Source organism: Anolis carolinensis, unplaced genomic scaffold (genome assembly GCF_035594765.1).
Source record: "Anolis carolinensis isolate JA03-04 unplaced genomic scaffold, rAnoCar3.1.pri scaffold_7, whole genome shotgun sequence".
In the NCBI taxonomy this organism is placed as follows: domain Eukaryota; kingdom Metazoa; phylum Chordata; class Lepidosauria; order Squamata; family Dactyloidae; genus Anolis; species Anolis carolinensis.
In genome coordinates this window covers 38,869,510-38,888,778 of record NW_026943818.1, presented here as the reverse complement: position 1 = coordinate 38,888,778, position 19,269 = coordinate 38,869,510, and the positions used below count along the sequence as shown (strand labels likewise).

General features: G+C 39.6%; 2 protein-coding genes across 3 annotated transcripts in view; one reads left to right on the top strand and one right to left on the bottom strand.

Moving 5' to 3' along the window:
* The window catches only part of dda1 (DET1 and DDB1 associated 1), a 14,281-nt gene extending 4,600 nt beyond the window's left edge, over positions 1 to 9,681 (top strand). The window contains exons 2-5 of the mRNA XM_062959216.1: positions 1,644 to 1,724; positions 3,192 to 3,243; positions 3,340 to 3,401; positions 8,914 to 9,681. Coding sequence (XP_062815286.1) covers positions 1,644 to 1,724; positions 3,192 to 3,243; positions 3,340 to 3,401; positions 8,914 to 9,024 — 306 coding nt within the window. The 3' untranslated portion in view covers positions 9,025 to 9,681. The remainder of the gene's footprint in view (positions 1 to 1,643; positions 1,725 to 3,191; positions 3,244 to 3,339; positions 3,402 to 8,913) is intronic.
* A 3,449-nt stretch (positions 9,682 to 13,130) lies between these two features.
* ano8 (anoctamin 8) overlaps positions 13,131 to 19,269 on the bottom strand; it is a 49,739-nt gene continuing 43,600 nt past the window's right edge. For both annotated transcript variants that reach the window (XM_062959203.1, XM_062959204.1), the window contains one exon: positions 13,131 to 19,075. In XM_062959203.1, the coding sequence (XP_062815273.1) occupies positions 18,473 to 19,075 (603 nt within the window). In that variant the 3' untranslated portion in view covers positions 13,131 to 18,472. The remainder of the gene's footprint in view (positions 19,076 to 19,269) is intronic.

The window sequence follows — 19,269 nt, the reverse complement described above, 5'->3', positions numbered from 1 at the left end:
TATCTATCTGTTTATCTACGTACCTGCCATTCTATTTATTTACCTACCTACCATTCTATCTACCTGTTTACCTACCTACCTACCTTTCTATTTATCTATCTACCTTTCTATTTGTCTACCTCCCTAACTTTCTATCCGTCTATTTATCTACCTACCTTTCTATTTATCTACTCATCTATCTACCTACTTTTCTAGCAATTTACCTACCTACTTAGCTATCTACCTACCTGCCTTTTATCCATCTGTTTATCTACCTACCTTTCTGTCTATTTATCTACTCATCTACCTACCTATTTACCTACCTACCTGCCTTTCTATCTGCCTGTCTTTCTATTTATCTACTTACATGCCTTTCTACCTAATTACCTACCCGCCTTTCTATTTATCTACCTACTTATCTATCTATTTATCTACCTACCTATCTTTCTATCTATTTATCTACCTACCTACTTACTTGCCTTTCTTTCTATTTACTAATCTACCCTTCTATCTATCTATTTATCTACCTACCTTTCTTTCTTTCTTTCTTTCTTTCTTCTCATCTACCCTTCTATCTATTTATCTACCTACCTGCCTTTCTATTTATCTACCCACCTATCTACCATTCTATCAATTTACTCATCTACCTACCTACCTTTCTATCTATCTACCTACCTTTTTATCTTATCTATTTACTGTACCTTCCTATTTGTTTATTTATCTACCTAGCTTTCTTTCTATCTACAGTAGAGTCTCACTTATCCAACACTCGCTTATCCAACGTTCTGGATTATCCAACTCATTTTTGTAGTCAATGTTTTCAATATATCGTGATATTTTGGTGCTAAATTCGTAAATACTGTAATTACTACATAGCATTACTGCACATTGAACTACTTTTTCTGCCAAATTTGTTGTCTAACATGATATTTTGGTGCTTAATTTGTAAAATCATAACCTAATTTGATGTTTAATAGGCTTTTCCTTAATCCCTCCTTATTATCCAACATTTTCGCTTATCCAACATTCTGCCGGCCCGTTTATGTTGGATAAGTGAGACTCTACTGTATCTACCTTCCTATCTATCTATGGCAATGATGGGCAACCTTTTGCACTTGGTGTGTCAAAATTCACCAAAAAACCTAGCATGACTTGGGTGGTGTGTCACTTCGAGAAAAAAACCCATAATTTCACAATATATATATAGTTTAAATAACAAAAATATATAATTGTAATATATAACTGTATTTAATCAAAAACTATTTACTACCATTATTTCCATGTACAACAATCTAGGGTACCTCTCGCAGTTTCCACGCTGATTTCTCTCGGTTGTAGTTTCAATGTAATCATGAATAATGAATGATATAATAATAATATAATAGTAATAATATAATAATATACTACAATAATAGTAGAATAATAATAGAATGAGATATATATATATATATATATATATGTATGTATGTATGTAATGTGCATAATTCCTATGGAGTAAACAACAAAACCACAGGACCAAATCACACCAAATTTGGCCACAAAAGACATAGTCATCCAATCAATCTGCATGCGGTAGCATGTCAGCAACCTCAATGGAGATTTTCATCTGAATTTTTTAAATAACTATTTTATCTGAGGTTCTGTCTCTGTTGTCTTCTTCGCAGGCGGACTTCCTGAAAGGCTTGCCCGTCTATAACAAAAGCAATTTCAGCCGGTTCCATGCAGACTCCGTATGTAAAGCGTCAGTGAGTATCTCTCTTTATTTTTCAGGGATAAAAACGGCAATCCAGAGAGAGGTCGACAATCCAATTTCTTTTAGATCATTATTTGGAAAATGAAGCATTTTTTGGGGAAGGAGAACTAAGAAGCTCAGCAGAATGCTCTGTATTCTACTTTAATAGAAAAAAATAGGAAAGTATGGGCGGGGTCATGCAAATCTCGCCGATGGAGAGAGTCAGAAACACTGGGGTGTCTGTGGTGGAGGAAAAAAAGAAAATCTAGGATGAAAATTGTCCCCATGTGAAAGCCGTCTCATGAATGGTGGACAGTGTGGTGTTTGTGGAGGACGTTGGACATGTTCACGGCACTCGCCATAACCAGCAATGTCATTAATGATAATATAATGTAATACAGTAGAGTCTCACTTATCCAACATTTGCTTATCCAACGTTCTGGATTATCCAATGCATTTTTGTAGTCAATGTTTTCAATACATCGTGATATTTTGGTGCTAAATTCGTAAATACAATAATTACTACGTAGCATTACTGCCTATTGAACTACTTTTTCTGTTAAATTTGTTGTATAACATGATGTTTTGGTGCTTAATTTGTAAAATCATAACCTAATTTAATGTGTAATAGGCTTCTTCTTAATTTCTCCTTATTATCCAACATATTCGCTTATCCAACGTTCTGCCGGCCCGTTTACGTTGGATAAGCGAGACTCTACTGTACAATATAATAATACACTATTATGATTGTATATTATATATTATATGTAATATTACTAATAATATTGCAGCATAGTGGTATAATGCTAATATTGTGCTATGATAATAATATAATACCTTGTATATACATAATATTGATAATATTATAATGTAATACAATATAATAATGCACTATTATAATTATATATATTATATGAAATATTACTAATAATATTGCAGCATAGTGGTATAGTACAATATAGTAATATATAATGCTAATATAGTGCTATGCTAATAAAATAATATATTCTATATACATATAGTGATAATATTATAATGTAATACAATATAATAATACACTAATACAATTGTATATTCTATATTATATGTAATATTACTAATAATATTACCGTATAGTGGTATAGAACAATATAGTAATATATAATGCTTATATTGGGCTATGCTAATAAAATAATATATTCTATATACATATAATATTGTTAATAATATAATGTAGTACAATAATAATGCATTATTATAATTGTATATTATATATTACATGTAATATTACTAATAATATTGCAGTATAGTGGTATAGTACAATATAGTAATATATAATGCTATAATAATATAATATATGGCATGTACATATAACTTGTAAGCTGCCCTGAGTCCCCTCCAGGGTGAGAAGGGTGCAAAATAAATGTCGCAAATAAAAAAATATAATGACTGACACATCAGTTTTGTTCAAATCTGGTTTTTTTTCTTTTTAAATTTACAGAACAGAAGGCCTTCGGTTTACCTCCCCACCCGGGAATATCCCTCAGAACAAAGTAAGTTCTTATAATTTGCTTTATATCGAAACCAAACCCAGGGAAGCGAGAATGGCCTTCTGACATGTTTTTCTTTCTTTTTTTCCCCCGTGACAGTCATTGTAACAGAAAAGACAAATATACTCCTGCGTTACCTACATCAGCAGTGGGACAAAAAGGTAAGGCTCCCTGGGAGTTGTAGTTTGGGAAATCCAAAGGCCTGTGTAAAATCAACACAGTGATTTGGGTTTTTGGGAATTATATATATGTGTGTGTGTGATTGAATCCATAGAAGGAAAACCCATCAAGTTGGTTTTGTAAGGACTTCCTTAGGCAGAATCACTGGGTTGCTGCGAGTTTTGTGTGGTCATATTCCAGTAGCATTCTCTCCTGACGTTTTGCCTGCATCTGTGGCTAATGGCATCTTCAGAGGCCTGTTGGGAATGAGGCAAGTGGAGGAGTATTATTATTATTATTATATAATCCTACAAAGAATGGTATAATAATAATAATAACAATAGGTTTGTTCAGAGGTCTGTTGGGAATGAGGCATGTGGATTATTATTATTATTATTATTATTATTATTATTATTATATAATCCTACAAAGAATGGTGTAATAATAATAATAATAATAATAATAACAACAGGTTTGTTCAGAGGTCTGTTGGAAATTAGGCAAGTGGAGTATTATTATTATTATTATTATTATTATTATATCCTACAAAGAATGGTATAATAATAATAATAGGTTTGTTCAGAGGTCTGTTGGGAATGAGGCATGTGGATTATTATTATTATTATTATTATTATTATTATTATTATATAATCCTACAAATAATGGTGTAATAATAATAATAACAACAATAGGTTTGTTCAGAGGTCTGTTGGGAATGAGGCAAGTGGAGATTATTATTATTATTATTATATCCTACAAAGAATGGTATAATAATAATAGGTTTGTTCAGAGGTCTGTTGGGAATGAGGCATGTGGATTATTATTATTATTATTATTATTATATAATCCTACAAATAATGGTGTAATAATAATAATAACAACAATAGGTTTGTTCAGAGGTCTGTTGGGAATGAGGCAAGTGGAGATTATTATTATTATTATTATTATTATATCCTACAAAGAATGGTATAATAATAATAATAACAATAGGTTTGTTCAGAGGTCTGTTGGGAATGAGGCAAGTAGAGTATTATTATTATTATTATTATTATTATTATTATTATTATTATATAATTCTACAAAGAAAGGTATAACAACAACAATAATAATAATAATAATAATAACAATAGGTTTGTTCAGAGGTCTGTTGGGAATGAGACAAGTGGAGTATTATTATTATTATTATTATTATTATTATTATTATTATTATATAATCCTACAAAGAGTGGTCTAATAATAATATAATAATAATAATAGGTTTGTTCAGAGGTCTGTTGGAAATGAGGCAAGTGGAGCGTATATATACCTGTGGAATAATGTCCAGGGTGGGAGAAAGAACTCTTGTCTGTTTAAAGCAAGTGTGAATGTTGCAATGAGCAAGCTTGATTAGCATTGAGTAGTCATGAAGCTGCAAAGTCAATCAGTGAGGGTATCTACATAGAGGTAGCCTGGCCTCTATTGCCTGAAGGCATCATCTGTTTGGGAGGTGTTCACTGGCACTTGATTGCTTGCTGTCTGGAGTTCCCCTGTTTCTGAGTGGTGTTCTTTATTTACTGACTTGATTAGCATTGAGTAGCCTTGTAGTTACAAAGCCTGGCTGTTGCTTCCTGGGGCATCCTCTGTTTGGTCTGTAGGAACCGAAGTGATGGAAAGTACCGCAAATCCCATCATCCTCCCTCAAACCACACCAGGCCGTAAAGTGGGTCATGGGGGCTATGTGTGCCAAGTTTGGGCCAGGTCCGTCATTCCTGGCAGTCACAGTGGCCTAGAATTGTGATGAATAGCCTCGCTGCTTCAAAGCCTGGCTGCCTTCTACCAAGGTTAATCCTTTGTTGGTCTGGCTGAATTGCACTGAATAGCCTTGCAGCTTCAATGCCTGGCTGTGCTATACCTAGGGAAAGCCTTGTTTGGCGAGCTGGAGTAGCACCCTCCATCAAAGAGCCTGGCTTTTTCCTTTGTAGGGGAATCCTTGTTTGTCCAGCTTGAATTGCACTCAATAGTCTTGCAGCTTAAAAGCCTGGCTGCTCTCTACCTTGCGGAATCCTTGGTTGCCCAAGTTGAATAGCAATTTATAGTCTTGGTGCGGCAAGTATGAATGCTGCAATTAGCCACCTTAATTAGCATTTAATGGCCTTGCAGCTTCAAAGCCTGGCTGCTTCCTGCCTGGGGGGGGGGGGATCGTTTCCTTTCTGGAATTCCCAATTTCCCTGCTTTCAGAGTGTTTCTCTTTATTTACTGTCCTGGTTTTAGAGATTATATTGTTCTGTATTATTATATCACAGTAATTATTTCATATTACAGCAGAGTCTCACTTATCCAACAGTAACGGGCCGGCAGAAAGTTGGATAAGCAAATATGTTGGTTAATAAGGAGGCATTAAGGAAAAGCCTATTAAACATCAAATTAGGTTATGATTTTACAAATTAAGCACCAAAACATCATGTTAGACAACAAATTTGGCAGAAAAAGTAGTTCAATACGCAGTAATGCTATGTAGTAATTACTGTATTTATGAATTTAGCACCAAAATATCACAAGATATTGAAAACATTGACTACAAAAATGCGTTGGATAATCCAGAACGTTGGATAAGCGAGTGTTGGATAAGTGAGACTCTACTGTATATTTATAATCCTATATTATCTGCTTAGAAGTGGATTATATGAGGCCCCATCTACACAGCTGAGGTGGATTATATGGCAGTGTGGACTCAAGATAATCCAGTTCAAAGCAGATACTGTGGATTATCTGCCTTGGCATTTTGGGCTATATAGCTGTGTGGGAGGGCCTTGAGTCTACACTGCCATATAATCCAGTTCAAATCAGATAATCTGTGTTTTATAGGCTGTGTGGAAGAGGCCTAACTGAACTCTGGCTGTCCCATCCGCCCCGTGCCATTGTGGCCGAGGGGGTTGCTAGGAGATGAAGTGGGCGGGGCCGAAAGGGGGAAGGGCCTTCTGACCGGCAGCCAGGGTTGAAAATGGCTCTTCCTCGTCCTCTAATTTGGACTTTTTTTTCTAGGGTAATTTGTTTGAAAGAGATAGATTGGATGACTATGTCTTTTGTGGCCATATAATCCAGTTCAAATCCGATAATCTGTATTTTATGGGCAGTGTGGAAGAGGCCTAAGTGAACCCTCGGGGGGTTGCTAGGACACAGAGGGGGCGGGGCCTACTTTTCTGACTGGCAGCCAGGGGGAGAACAGCTCTTCCTCGTCCTCTGTAAATTGGACTTAAATTTTCTAGGTTTTTTTTTAAATTGAAAGACATAGATTGGACGACTATGTCTTTTGTGGCCAAATTTGGTGTGATTTGGTTCAGTGGTTTTGTTGTTTACTCCATCGTAAAAACACACATTACATTTTTAATATATATTTATAATCTTTTAATATTATATTTATAATCTTATATTATCTGCTTAGAACTGGATTATATGAGGCCCCTTCTTCACAGCTGTATAAAATGCACACTGAAGTTGATTATATGGCAGTGTGGAGTCCAAATAATCCAGTTCAAAGCAGATAATATAAGATTATAAATGGGTTATATAGTTGTGTGGAAGGGCCTTGAGTCTACACTGCCATATAGTCCAGTTAAAATCTGATAATCTGTATTTTATATGCAGTGTGGAATAGGCCTGAGTGAGGCCTAACTCTGCCTGTCCCCTGGGCTGAGTGGGTTGCTAGGAGACCAAGTGGGCAGAGCTTAGCCTTCTAACTGGCAGCAATTGGATAAAAACAATTATTCCTCTCCCTCTAATTAGGACTTGATTTTTCTTTTCTTTTTGTTGTATGAACGTAGAGGCACGGAGGAGGGGTTGTGCTGCCAAGTTTAGTGTTTCTGGGGTGTGTAGTTTTGTTGTTTTGTCCTAGGCCGAAATTTCATTACCCTTTTATATATATACTAGCTGTGCCCGGCCACGCGTTGCTGTGGCTTAGTCTGGTGGTGTTGGTCAGTCTACATTAGGTTGTATTGATGCTGTGACCTCCACCCTTCTTTATACTCACATTAGTAGTAGTATTTGAAGTCTGTTACCTTCTTCAATTTTTGTGTTGATTGATAATTGCTTGAGATCCCTGTTGTCTTTGGTTTGTTGTTAATTGTAATGTCTGATTCTGCTGAGTGCGGTTTATATTTTTATTGTGGTACAATAGACTTTTTTTTTGTTTTGCCTGTGTAGGTGTTTATTATTATTGTTGTTGTAGTGATTATGAAGGTTGGATAAGTTAGAGGCTACTGTATTGTTTTTTGGAGGCCCAGTGTAGCACTGACTGGCCTCTCAGCCTCAGTGCCTGGCTGTTTCTTGCCTGTGATGGTGTTGATTCTTGTTGTTGTTGTTGTCATTGTTAGTATTGTAATTGTTTTTTTTGGAGGCCAAGTGTGAATGTAGGGATTGGGGAGGTGGATGAGTTGTGTTGTCAAATGTTGTATTTGTTATAGTCACAATGCGTTGTTGTGAGTTTTGTGGGTCTGGATTGTGGTTTTGTGGTGTGGTTGTGTTGTTACAACTGAGAGGCAAGGCTTTTGTGTTGTGTTGCGAAGTTTTGTATTTCTGGGTCGTTTAGTTGTGTGCCAAGTTTTGTATTTCTGGGGCGTTTAGTTGTGTTGTTATAGTCATGATGCATTGTTGTGAGTTTTGTGGGTCCAGATTGTGGTTTTGTGGTGTGGTTGTGTTGTTACAACCAGGAGGCAAGGTTTTTGCGTTGTGTTGTCAAGTTTTATATTTCTGGGGCGTTTAGTTGTGTGCCAAGTTTCGTATTTCTGGGACGTTTAGTTGTGTTGTTATAGTCACAATGCATTGTTGTGAGTTTTATGGGTCCGGATTGTGGTTTTGTGGTGTGGTTGTGTTGTTACAACCTGGAGGGAAGGCTTTTGCGTTGTGTTGCCAAGTTTCTTATTTCTGGGGCGTTTAGTTGTGTTGTTATAGTCACGATGTGTTGTTGTGAGTTTTGTGGGTCTTGTGTGGTTTTGTGGTGTGGTTGTGTTGTTACAACTGGGAGGCAAGGCTTTTGCATTGTGTTGCCAAGTTTTGTATTTCTGGGACGTTTAGTTGTGTTGTTATCGCATGATGCGTTGTTGTGAGTGTTGTGGGTCTGGATTGTGGTTTTGTGGTGTGGTTGTGTTGTTGTAACCTGGAGGCAAGCCTTTTGCATTGTGTTGCCAAATTTCGTATTTCTGGGATGTTTAGTTTTGTTGTTATAGTCACTGCGCCCACAACTTTATCCTTTTATATATATAGATAAGATACATGGATATATAGGTAGGTATAGATATAGATGTATTTTATTTCATTCTATTGTAATTACCTAGGCTTGGCCCCATGTTAGTTGCCCCAAGTCCCTTTGTGGAGATGGAGGCGGGGTACAAAAAGATTATTATTATTGTTATTATTATGATTCTGGTCGTGAATCGACAACACGGACTCTGGGAGTGAGACTCTGCTCCAGAACAGCATTAGTTTCTTGATGGTCTCGTTGCCAAAGCGAAGCCTAACCCTTTCTCCTTTTTTGCGCAGAACGCGGCGAAGAAGCGAGACCCCGAACAAGTGGAGATCGAAGGCGAGAACTCGGCCCCTCCCCGCAAAATTGCCCGGACAGACAGCCAAGACATGAACGAGGACACTTAAAACAAAACAAAACAACGACGCAAAGAAAAACACACAAAACACTCTTGCGTTTGTTTGCCTTTGGCGTTTCCACCTTTCCAGGCGCTTCCCCTGCGTGCGGGGTCCCGACTATGGTTTGTTGTTATTATTATTACTGCTAATAATAATAATATTTCCGGTCTTTCGAACACCCCCCCCCCACCCACCCCCTTTCCCCCTCCGTCCGCACCACTTAGGAGCCGATTCGTATTTATTCCGAGGGAGAGAGAGAAGGGGGAGGGAGCCCTTCCGTGTTTTTTAAATATTATTATTTATACGTGATGAAAATGTCACCAACGGCCCTTTAATTAAGTAATTAATCAAGGTCTCTTTGGGGAGCTTTCCCCCTTTTTGAGGCGCATCAGAGCCTCTGAAAATCCAAATTCTCCGGATCCCTGCAGATGCCTTTCTTCCGAGGGCAGGGATGCCAAGATGACCCCCCCCCCTTTTTTTCTTTTTTGAGGGATGTGTGACCCGCTTTTGTCTCAGTTTCTCCCCGAATCTGGTAGGTTTGCAAGCCAAACAAAAGGAAAGCAAGGCCTGGCGGTCCCGCCGACCCCCCTCCCCTCCTCTCTTTGTCTCGCGCACCAGTCTCTGAACGGACCAGATCTGTAGAATAAAGAAGGATATTTCTCACTGCCTTCGCTCTCTTCTTACAACACAAAACCAGGTCCTTGTTGGGGTCAAATTCCTGTGCATTCGGATCCAAACCCAGTTCCTTTTGGGGGTCGTATTCCTGTGCATTTGGATCCAAAACCAGTTACTTTGTGGGGAAAGATTCTTGTTCTTTTGTAACCGAAGCCTGATACTTTTTGGGGTCAAATTCCTGTTCTTTTGTATCCAAAACTATTTACTTTTGGGTGTAAACTCTTGGGTTTTTGATATTCAAAATCAGTTACGTTTTGGGGTCAAATTCAGTTACTTTTTGAGATCATATTCCTGTTCTTTTGTATCCAAAACCAGTTCCTTTTGGGGGTCAAATTCAGTTACTTTTTGGGATCAAATTCCTGTTCTTTTGTATCCAAAACCAGTTCCTTTTTGGGGTCAAATTCAGTTACTTTTTGGGGTGAAATTCCTGTTCTTTTGTATCCAAAACCAGTTCCTTTTTGGGGTCAAATTCAGTTACTTTTTGGGATCAAATTTCTGTGCATTTGTATCCAAAACCAGTTCCTTTTTGGGGTCAAATTCCTGTGCATTCAGATCCAAACCCAGTTCCTTTTGGGGGTCAAATTGCTGTTCTTTCAGAACTGAAGCCAGTTACCTTTCGGGGTCAAATTCCTGTTCTTTTGTATTCAAAACCGGTTACTTTTTGGGGTCAAATTACTGTTATTTGAGACCCAAAACCATTTCCTTTTTGGGGTGAGATTCCTGTTATTTCGGATCCAAAACAATTTACTTTTGAATGTCAAATTCTTGTTTTTTTGTATACAAAGCCAATTATTTTTGGGGTTAAATTTAGTTACTTTTTGGGGTGAAATTCCTGTTCTTTTGTAACTGAAGCTTGATACTTTTTCGGTTCAAATTCCTGTTGTTTTGTATCCAAAACCAGTTCCTTTTTGGGGTGAAATTCCTGTGCATTCGGATCCAAACCCAGTTCCTTTTGGGGGTGAAATTGCTGTTCTTTCAGAACTGAAGCCAGTTACCTTTTGGAGTCAAATTCCTGTTCTTTTGTATCCAAAACCATTTTCTTTTTGGGAGGAGATTCCTGTTCTTTCGGGGTCAAATTCCTGTTCTTTTGTATTCGAAACCAGTTACTTTTTGGAGTCAAATTACTGTTCTTTGAGACCCAAAACAATTTCCTTTTTGGGGTGAGATTCCTGTTATTTTGGATCCAAAACAATTTACTTCTGAGTGTCAAATTCTTGTTTTTTGTATGCAAAGCCAATTATTTTTAGGGTTAAATTCAGTTACTTTTTGGGGTTCAAATTCCTGTTCTTTTGTAACTGAAGCCTGATACTTTTTGGGGTTAAATTCCTATTGTTTTGTATCCAAAACCTGTTCCTTTTTGGGGTGAAATTCCTGTGCATTTGGGTCCAAATCTAGTTACTTTTTTGGGGTCAAATTCCTGTGCATTTGGACCCAAAACCAGTTCCTTTTGGGGTGAAATCATCAAAAGCCAGTCTTGGGGATTCAAAGCCAGTTTCTTTTTGGGGTGAAATTCCTGTTCTTTTGTGTCTAAAATTATTTCCTTTTTGGGGTGAGATTCCTGTTCTTTTGTATTCAAAGCCAGTTACTTTCTGGAGTCAAATTCAGTTACTTTCTGGAGTCAAATTCAGTTACTTTCTGGGGTCAGATTCAGTTACTTTTGGGGGCCAAATTCCTGTTCTTTTGGACCCGAAATAATTACATTTTGGTGGGAAATTCCTGTTATTTTGTATCCGAAACCATTTCCTTTTTGTGAGTAAATTCCTGTTCTTTTGGAGTCAAATTCCTGTTCTTTTGTATTCCAAGCCAGTTCCTTTTTGGGGTCAAATTACTTTTTTGTATCTGAAACCATTGCCTTTTTGCAAGTAAATGCCTGCTCTTTTGGATCCAGAGCCAGTTACTTTTTGAGATGAAATTCCTTTTCTTTTGGACTTGAAATAATTTCCTTTTGGGGTCAAATTATTGTTCTTTTGTATCTGAAACCCGTTACTTTTTGGGGCGAGATTCCTGTTCTTTTGTATCTGAAACCATTTTATTTTGGGGTCAAATTCAGTTCCTTTTTAGGGGGGGGGGGGCAAATTCCTGTTCATTTGTATCCAAAACAATTTACTTCTGGGTGTCAAATTTTGGTATTCAATGCCAGTTAATTTTTCAGGTCAAATTCAGTTCCTTTTTCGGGGTCAAATTCCTTTTGGGTGTCAAATTCTTGTTTTTTGTATTCAAAGCCAGTTACTTTTTGGGGTCAAATTCCTGTTCTTTTGTATCCAAAACCAGTTCTTTTTTGGGGTCAAATTCCTGTTGTTTTGGGGTCAAATTCTTGTTCTTTTGGACCCAAAACGCATAACTTTTTTGTAACCGAAGCCTGATACTTTTTGGGGTCAAATTCCTGTTCTTTTGTATCCAAAACCAGTTCTTTTTTGGGGTCAAATTCCTGTTGTTTTGGGGTCAAATTCTTGTTCTTTTGGACCCAAAACGCATAACTTTTTTGTAACCGAAGCCTGATACTTTTTGGGGTCAAATTCCTGTTCTTTTGTATCCAAAACAATTTAGTTTTGGGTGTAAATTCTTGGTTTTTTTGTATTCAAAGTCAGTTACTTTTTGGGGTCAAATTCATTTACTTTTTGGGATCAAATTCCTGTTCTTTTGTATCCAAAACCAGTTCCTTTTCGGGGTCAAATACCTGTTGTTTTGGACCCGAAACAATTTCTTTTTGATGTGAAATTCCTGTTAATTTTGTATCCAAAACAGTTTCCTTTTGGTTGTCAACCTCTTGTTCTTATGTATCCAAAACCAGTTACGTTTTGGGAGTAAATTCCTGTTCTTTCAGGGTCAAATTCCTGTTTTTTTGTATCCAAAACCAGTTCCTTTTTGGGGTGGAATTCCTGTGCGTTTGGATCCAAATCCAGTTACTTTTTGGGGTCAAATTCCTGTTACTTTGAGCCAGAAACTATTTCCTTTTGGGGTGAAATCCTGTTATTTTGTATTCGAAGCCAGTTCAAAGCAGATCCTGCGAATTATCCTGCCTTGGCATTCTGGGTTATATAGCTGTGTGGAAGGGCCTTGAGTCTACACTGCCATATAGTCCAGTTCAGATCTGATAATCTGTATTTTATAGGCAGTGTGGAAGAGGCCTGAGTGAGGCCTAACTCTGCCTGTCCCCTGGGCTGAGTGGTTGCTAGGAGACCAAGTGGGCGGAGCTTAGCCTTCTAACTGGCAGCAATTGGATAAAAACAAGTCCTCTAATTAGGACTTTATTTTTCTTTTTTTGTTGTTGTATGAACCTAGAGGCATGGATGAGGGGTTGTGCTGCCATGTTTAGTCTTTCTGGGATGTGTAGTTTTGTTGTTTTGTTCGAGGCCGAAACTTCATTACCCTTTTATATATATAGATAGGTTACATTATGCCGCCAAACAGAGATCAAAACGCGTGGGTTTTCTCCCCCCTTCTTGTTGAAATATATTTTTATTGCATTTCTGCTGGTTTTACAAAAATATGACAAAAAAGGAACATAAATAGAAACCGAGGTCCTCCCCCTTCCCTTATTTTTCTCCCCCATCTCAGACATAAATAAACAAACAAAAGGCAGCACGAAATAAATAAATAAGGACGTTAAGGATTCCTCGCATCCCCGCCGACCCGTTTTTTTTAAGACATGAAATGGGCTCGCGGCAAAGAGAGAGAGATCCGGGTTCGGGTTTTGCTCGCTCCTCCCGGCCTTTTGGTTCCGGGTTCCGTTAAGCTTTGGGATGCGGACCCGAGTGCGGAACCAAACCCGGCTTCCCTCGCACCCGGGTCCCATGCAAGCGGCGTTATTGCTGTGGCGAAAGAGCTCCAAAGGCATGGCAAGCACCAAAAGAACAAACGAAAGAAAGAATTAGATAATTAGTTATCGAGCGTCCACCCTCGTCCTTCCTCCCAAAATTTTGTCATGGCCGGAATTGGGTTGCTGTGAGATTTCTGGCCTGCATGGCTATATCCCGGAAGCATTCTCTCCTGACGTTTCGCCCACACCCATGAGGTTGTGAGGTCTGTTTATTAAGCATGTTTCAATTCTCGTTTCTAAAGTAGGGGGCGCTGGCGTTTCGATATAGAAAGTATTTCCGAATTTTTCACCCAAACGTCTCGGAATGCGTCTCAAAAAGCGAGAACAATCTGATATAAATCCGATATAAGATTCAAAATGATTTTTTGGACATACCTACTGTTTATCTACCTGTGGAATAATGTCCAGGGTGGGAGAAAGAACCCTTGTCTGAGGAAAGCGTGAATTGCAATTGGTTAGCATTGAATAGCCTAGCAGTTTCAAAGCCTGGCTGCTTCCCGCCTGGGGGAATCCTTTGTTGGGGAAGTCTTCGCTGGCCCTGATTATTTCCCATCTGGAATTCCCCTGCAGACAATAATAGCAGTAACAGTAATCATAAGATGAGGATGAATGCGCAAGGATTCAAAGCCTAATAATAATAATAATAATAATGTGATGACTGCAGAAGGATTCAAAGCCTAATAATAATAATAATGCAGTCATCATCATCATATTATTATTATTATTATTTATGTACAATAAAATAATAATAATAATGTGATGACTGCAGAAGGATTCAAAGCCTAATAATAATAATAATGCAGTCATCATCATCATATTATTATTATTATTTATGTACAATAAAATAATAATAATAATGTGATGACTGCAGAAGGATTCAAAGCCTAATAATAATAATGTGATGACTGCAGAAGGATTCAAAGCCTAATAATAATAATGTGATGACTGCAGGATTCAAAGCCTAATAATAATAATAATAATAATAATAATGTGATGACTGCAGAAGGATTCAAAGCCTAATAATAATAATAATAATAATAATAATAATAATAATGTGATGATTGCAGAAGGATTCAAAGCCTAATAATAATAATCATCATCATCATCATCATCATCATCATTATTATTATTCAGTATTAATCAAGGGGGCCAATTGCAACATTCACACTTGCCTCCGAATCCCAATGGGGAGATGAAGGCGGGGTACAAAAATATAATAATAATAATAATAATAATAATAATAATTCAGTATTAATCAAGGTGGCCTATTGCAACATTCACACTTGCCTCCAACAGACAGAGTTCTATCTCCCACCCTGGACATTCCTCATATATATATATATATATATATATATATATATATATATATATATTCCACTGGGATACAAAATTATTATCATCATTATTATTCAGTGCTAATCAAGGTGGCCAATTGCAACATTCACACTTGCCTCCAACAAATTATTATTATTATTATTATTATTATTATTATTATTATTATGTGTTAATCAGGCTGGCCAATTGCAACATCCACACTTACCTCCAACAGAGAAGAGTTCTATCTCCCACCCTGGACATTCCCCAGATATATATATATTCTAACAGAACTCACAACCTCTGAGGATGCCTGCCATAGATGTGGGCGAAACGTCAGGAGAGAATGCTTCCGGAACATGGTCGTACCTCCCGGAAAACTCGCAGCAACCCTACCCCAAACTTGTCTTGAGCTATGGGTTGGAAGCGTAATGTTTGAAAGTAAACAACGCTAGGAGAGAATGGTGGGCTTCGCAGAACGTTCCCGGATTCGGTTCCTTCGAACGCCCCGACTTCCCTCCTTTACCTGTCGTATTTGAACTCTTTTCGTTGCTCCGTTGCATCCGATCCACGAAAGCACAATGCGGCTGCCATGGCTTTGCGCGAAAACAAGCCCCCCTCCCGACCCGCCCCGGTTTGCAAAGTAACGTCTTCTAATTCCTACGGCGACCACATTGAACCCTCCGCCCCGCCCACCCTCCCCGCTATCCCGGATTTTCGCCCTCCCCTCCGTCCAGAAAGTCCATATTATTGCGAGGAACACGATTCGTCGTGCCGGATCGTTTCTCCCTTTCGTGGCGGAATTGTTCCGAATAATTAAATAAATAAGAGGGTTTATTTAGTGCAACGCCCCGAAAATGTGGTTGATTCTCCAAGCAGAAAAGCCAAGAGGGCGAGCGGAGTTATTGGCAGCGGAACAGGACGGGGATCCCGCAATGAGCAAAAAGAAAGCACCATCAGAACCAGTGGGACTGGATAGCCTTTAGGGGTCCCTTTCTACTCTACATTCCCTCTTCTCGGGGACGGTCAAGAGGGAAAGTTTGGGGTGCAAATCTCTTATCAGTATGGGTTGCGGTGAGTTTTCTGGGCTGTATGACCTTATACTCGAGTATATACGGTATGTGTTGTCGAAGGCTTTCCTGGCCGGAATCACTGTGTTGCTGCGAGTTTTCCATGCTGTCTGGCCATGTTCCAGAAGCATTCTCTCCTGACGTTTCTGTTGGTGTATTTTTTGGTGTAAGGCTGAATCAAGTGTTTACTGTTGAAGGTTGGCAACTGTATTCCGGACATGTTTTTCCAGCACCACAAGTGCCAATTTGAGTGATAGCCTTGCCGAGCCAATAAGGTCATGACTTCCAGTCTCAGAGGAGTTTGTCTTATTCTGCTGTGGAATGTGCTATCAGCAATATGAGAGCTTTGCTGATTGGCAAGGAGAGAGGACGTGCTTTGCTTGCTAAGAAAGCATGTCTCCAATGAGCGATGGACTTTGCAACTTGTAAATAGTTTGTATATAAAGTTATGGAACCGCTGTGTACAGCTGATTAACGACTGTGGTGTCGTGATCGGCAAGGAGAGAGGATGTGCTTTGCTTGCTAAGAAAGCATGTCTCCAATGAGCGGTGGACTTTGCAACTTGTAAATAGTTTGTATATAGAATAGTTATGGAACCGCTGTGTACAGCTGATTAACGACTGTGGTGTCGTGATCGGCAAGGAGAGAGGATGTGCTTTGCTTGCTAAGAAAGCATGTCTTCAATGAGCGATGGACTTTGTAACTTGTAAATGGTTTGTATATAAAGTTATGGAACCGCTGTGTACAGCTGATTAAAGACTGTGGTGTCGTGATCGGCAAGGAGAGAGGATGTGATTTGCTTGCTAAGAAAGCATGTCTCAAATGAGCGATGGACTTTGTAACTTGTAAATTGTTTGTATATAATGTTATGGAACCGCTGTGTGGTGTCGTGATCCTTTTTGGGGTCAAATTCCTGTGCATTTGTATCCAAAACCAGTTACTTTTTTGGGGTCAAATCCCTGTTGTTTTGGACCCAAAACCAGATCCTTTTTGGGGTCAAATTCCTGTAGCTTTGGACCCAAAATCAGTTCCTTTTTGGGGTCAAATTCCTGTTGCTTTGGACCCAAAACCAGTTCCTTTTTGGGGTCAAATTCCTGTGCATTTGGATCCAAAACCAGTTACTTTTTTGGGGTCAAATTCCTGTTGTTTTGGACCCAAAATCAGTTCCTCTTTTGGGATCAAATTCCTGTTGTTTTCTATCCAAAATCAGTTCCTTTTTGGAGGCAAATTCCTGTGCATTTGGATCCAAAACCAGTTACTTTTTTGGGGTCAAATTCCTGTTGTTTTGGACCCAAAACCAGTTCCTTTTGGGGTGAAATCCCCAAAAGCCAGTCTTGAGGATTCAAAGCCAGTTTCTTTTTGGGGTGAAATTCCTGTTCTTTTGTATCCGAAATTATTTCCTTTTTGGGGTGAGATTCCTGTTCTTTTGCATTCATAGCCAGTTACTTTCTGGGGTCAAAATTCAGTTACTTTTTTCCACAGATATATAAACCCCACTTGTCTTGCTTCCAACAGACCTCACAATCTCTGACAATGCCTGCCATAGATGTGGGCGAAACTTCAAGAGGGAATGCTTCTGGAATATAGCCATACAGCCCCGAAAACTCACAGCAACCCAGTGATTCCGGCCCTTAAAACCTTCGACAGCTCTTACTAGTCGCCTCACAATTTGCAAAGGAGTCTATAGATTGACTAAGTTGGCTTTCCAAGTCATTACAAGGCCAGGACTCACCCTCCGCTCTGCCCCAAAGATCGCAGGTTCTTTTTCCCCATCTCCCGATTGTATCTGAGAAAAGTCATGACTACAGAAGGCATGGCCAGGGCTCTCTGGATAAATACCTACCGTTACAGTAATTTAGTACAATGACTACAGAAGGCATGGCCAGGGCTCTCTGGATAAATACTTACCGTTACAGTAATTTAGCTCAATGAATTCATTGCCTTTTGCAGAGTTCCCTAGATCTTACGTTTTGGGGAATGACCCCAAACCATTTTGGGGTTCTCTTGGGGAGTTCAAAGGCTCCCCAACTTCTGTAACCCCCACTTTGAGATGGCTCTAAACTCTCCTAATTTGGGGGAGAGGCTTTGGATGCCCTTGTTTACATCCGGGGCACCTAAGTCACCAAACCAAAAAAGGATGGGGTAAATGCCATGTGGTTCTCACGTTTTGGGGAATGATCCCGAACCATTTCGGGGTTCTCTTGAGGAGTTCAAAGGCTCCCCAACTTCTCTAACGCCATATTTACCCCACTTTGAGATGGCTCTAAACCCTCCTAGTTTGGGGGAGAGGCTTTGGATGCCCTTGTTTACATCCCGGGCACCTAAGTCACCAAACCAAAAAAGGATGGGGGTAAAATGTCATGCGGATTGGCCTTTTCGAGGGACGGAAAATACAGATATTTAACTTTTCATAAGGACTTTCAGGACTTATCTCCAAAACCCGAAGCGATGGCTAGAGGGGGATATTGAGGAAGGGTCCTAAAACCCGCTTTCCGGACCGGAATCGACCACCGATTCCGAATGCCGTTTCTGCTTGGAGAACTAAACGGCTGGATTTCCTTTGTCCGAACCCGAACTGCTAAAGTTTGTGGTCCTCCTCGGCCGCGGTCCGGATCTCGCCCTCCTCGGTCGCTTCTTCGTCGGCCACGCCGTTGAGTTGCGACCGCAGCGCCGGGGCCCCGTTCCCCCCCTCGGACTTGCTGAAGTTAAAGAGTTTCCCCGGGTTGAAGGGCTTGGTGGGCGACTGGACCTTCTCGGCCTCCCGCTTCATCTCCGGCGACTTGAGGAACTTGAAGCTGAGGAAACCGGGGAGTTTGTTGTCGGCCGAGGAGCCGGTCGGGGATTGTGCCGCCGTCCCGCCCCCCGCCGCCGTCGCCGTGCCCCCGGATAAGAACTTCCCTTGCAGCGGGATGATCTGCTTCAGCTTCATGACGTTGTTGGTGGCCAGCAAGGAGCTGGGCCGCTTGGGTTTCTCGGCACCGTGGGAGCCGCCCCCTTTGCCTTTGCCTTGGCCCTTTTCAGGGCCCGTTTGATCCGGACCGGCGTCGCCTCCTTTGCCCTCCTCCCGGCCCTCACGCTCCTTGCGGGCGGCGTGGTACTCGGCATGGCGCTGGCGCTCCTCTTCCTCCCGCTTGCGCCGCTGCTGTTGCTGGAAGTGGTGCTGCGCCTGGCGCTCGTGCTTCTGTGGAGACGGAAAGAGACGGCTTCTAATACCATTCGGAAAAGGGTCAATAATAATAATAATAATAATAATAATAATAATAATAATAATATAGTCAAAGAAGAACATGCCCTGTATCTAATCTTATTTTGTCTATCTATATAATCTATCCTATCTATTTAATTAATCATACCTTATCTAACTGTCTATTCTAT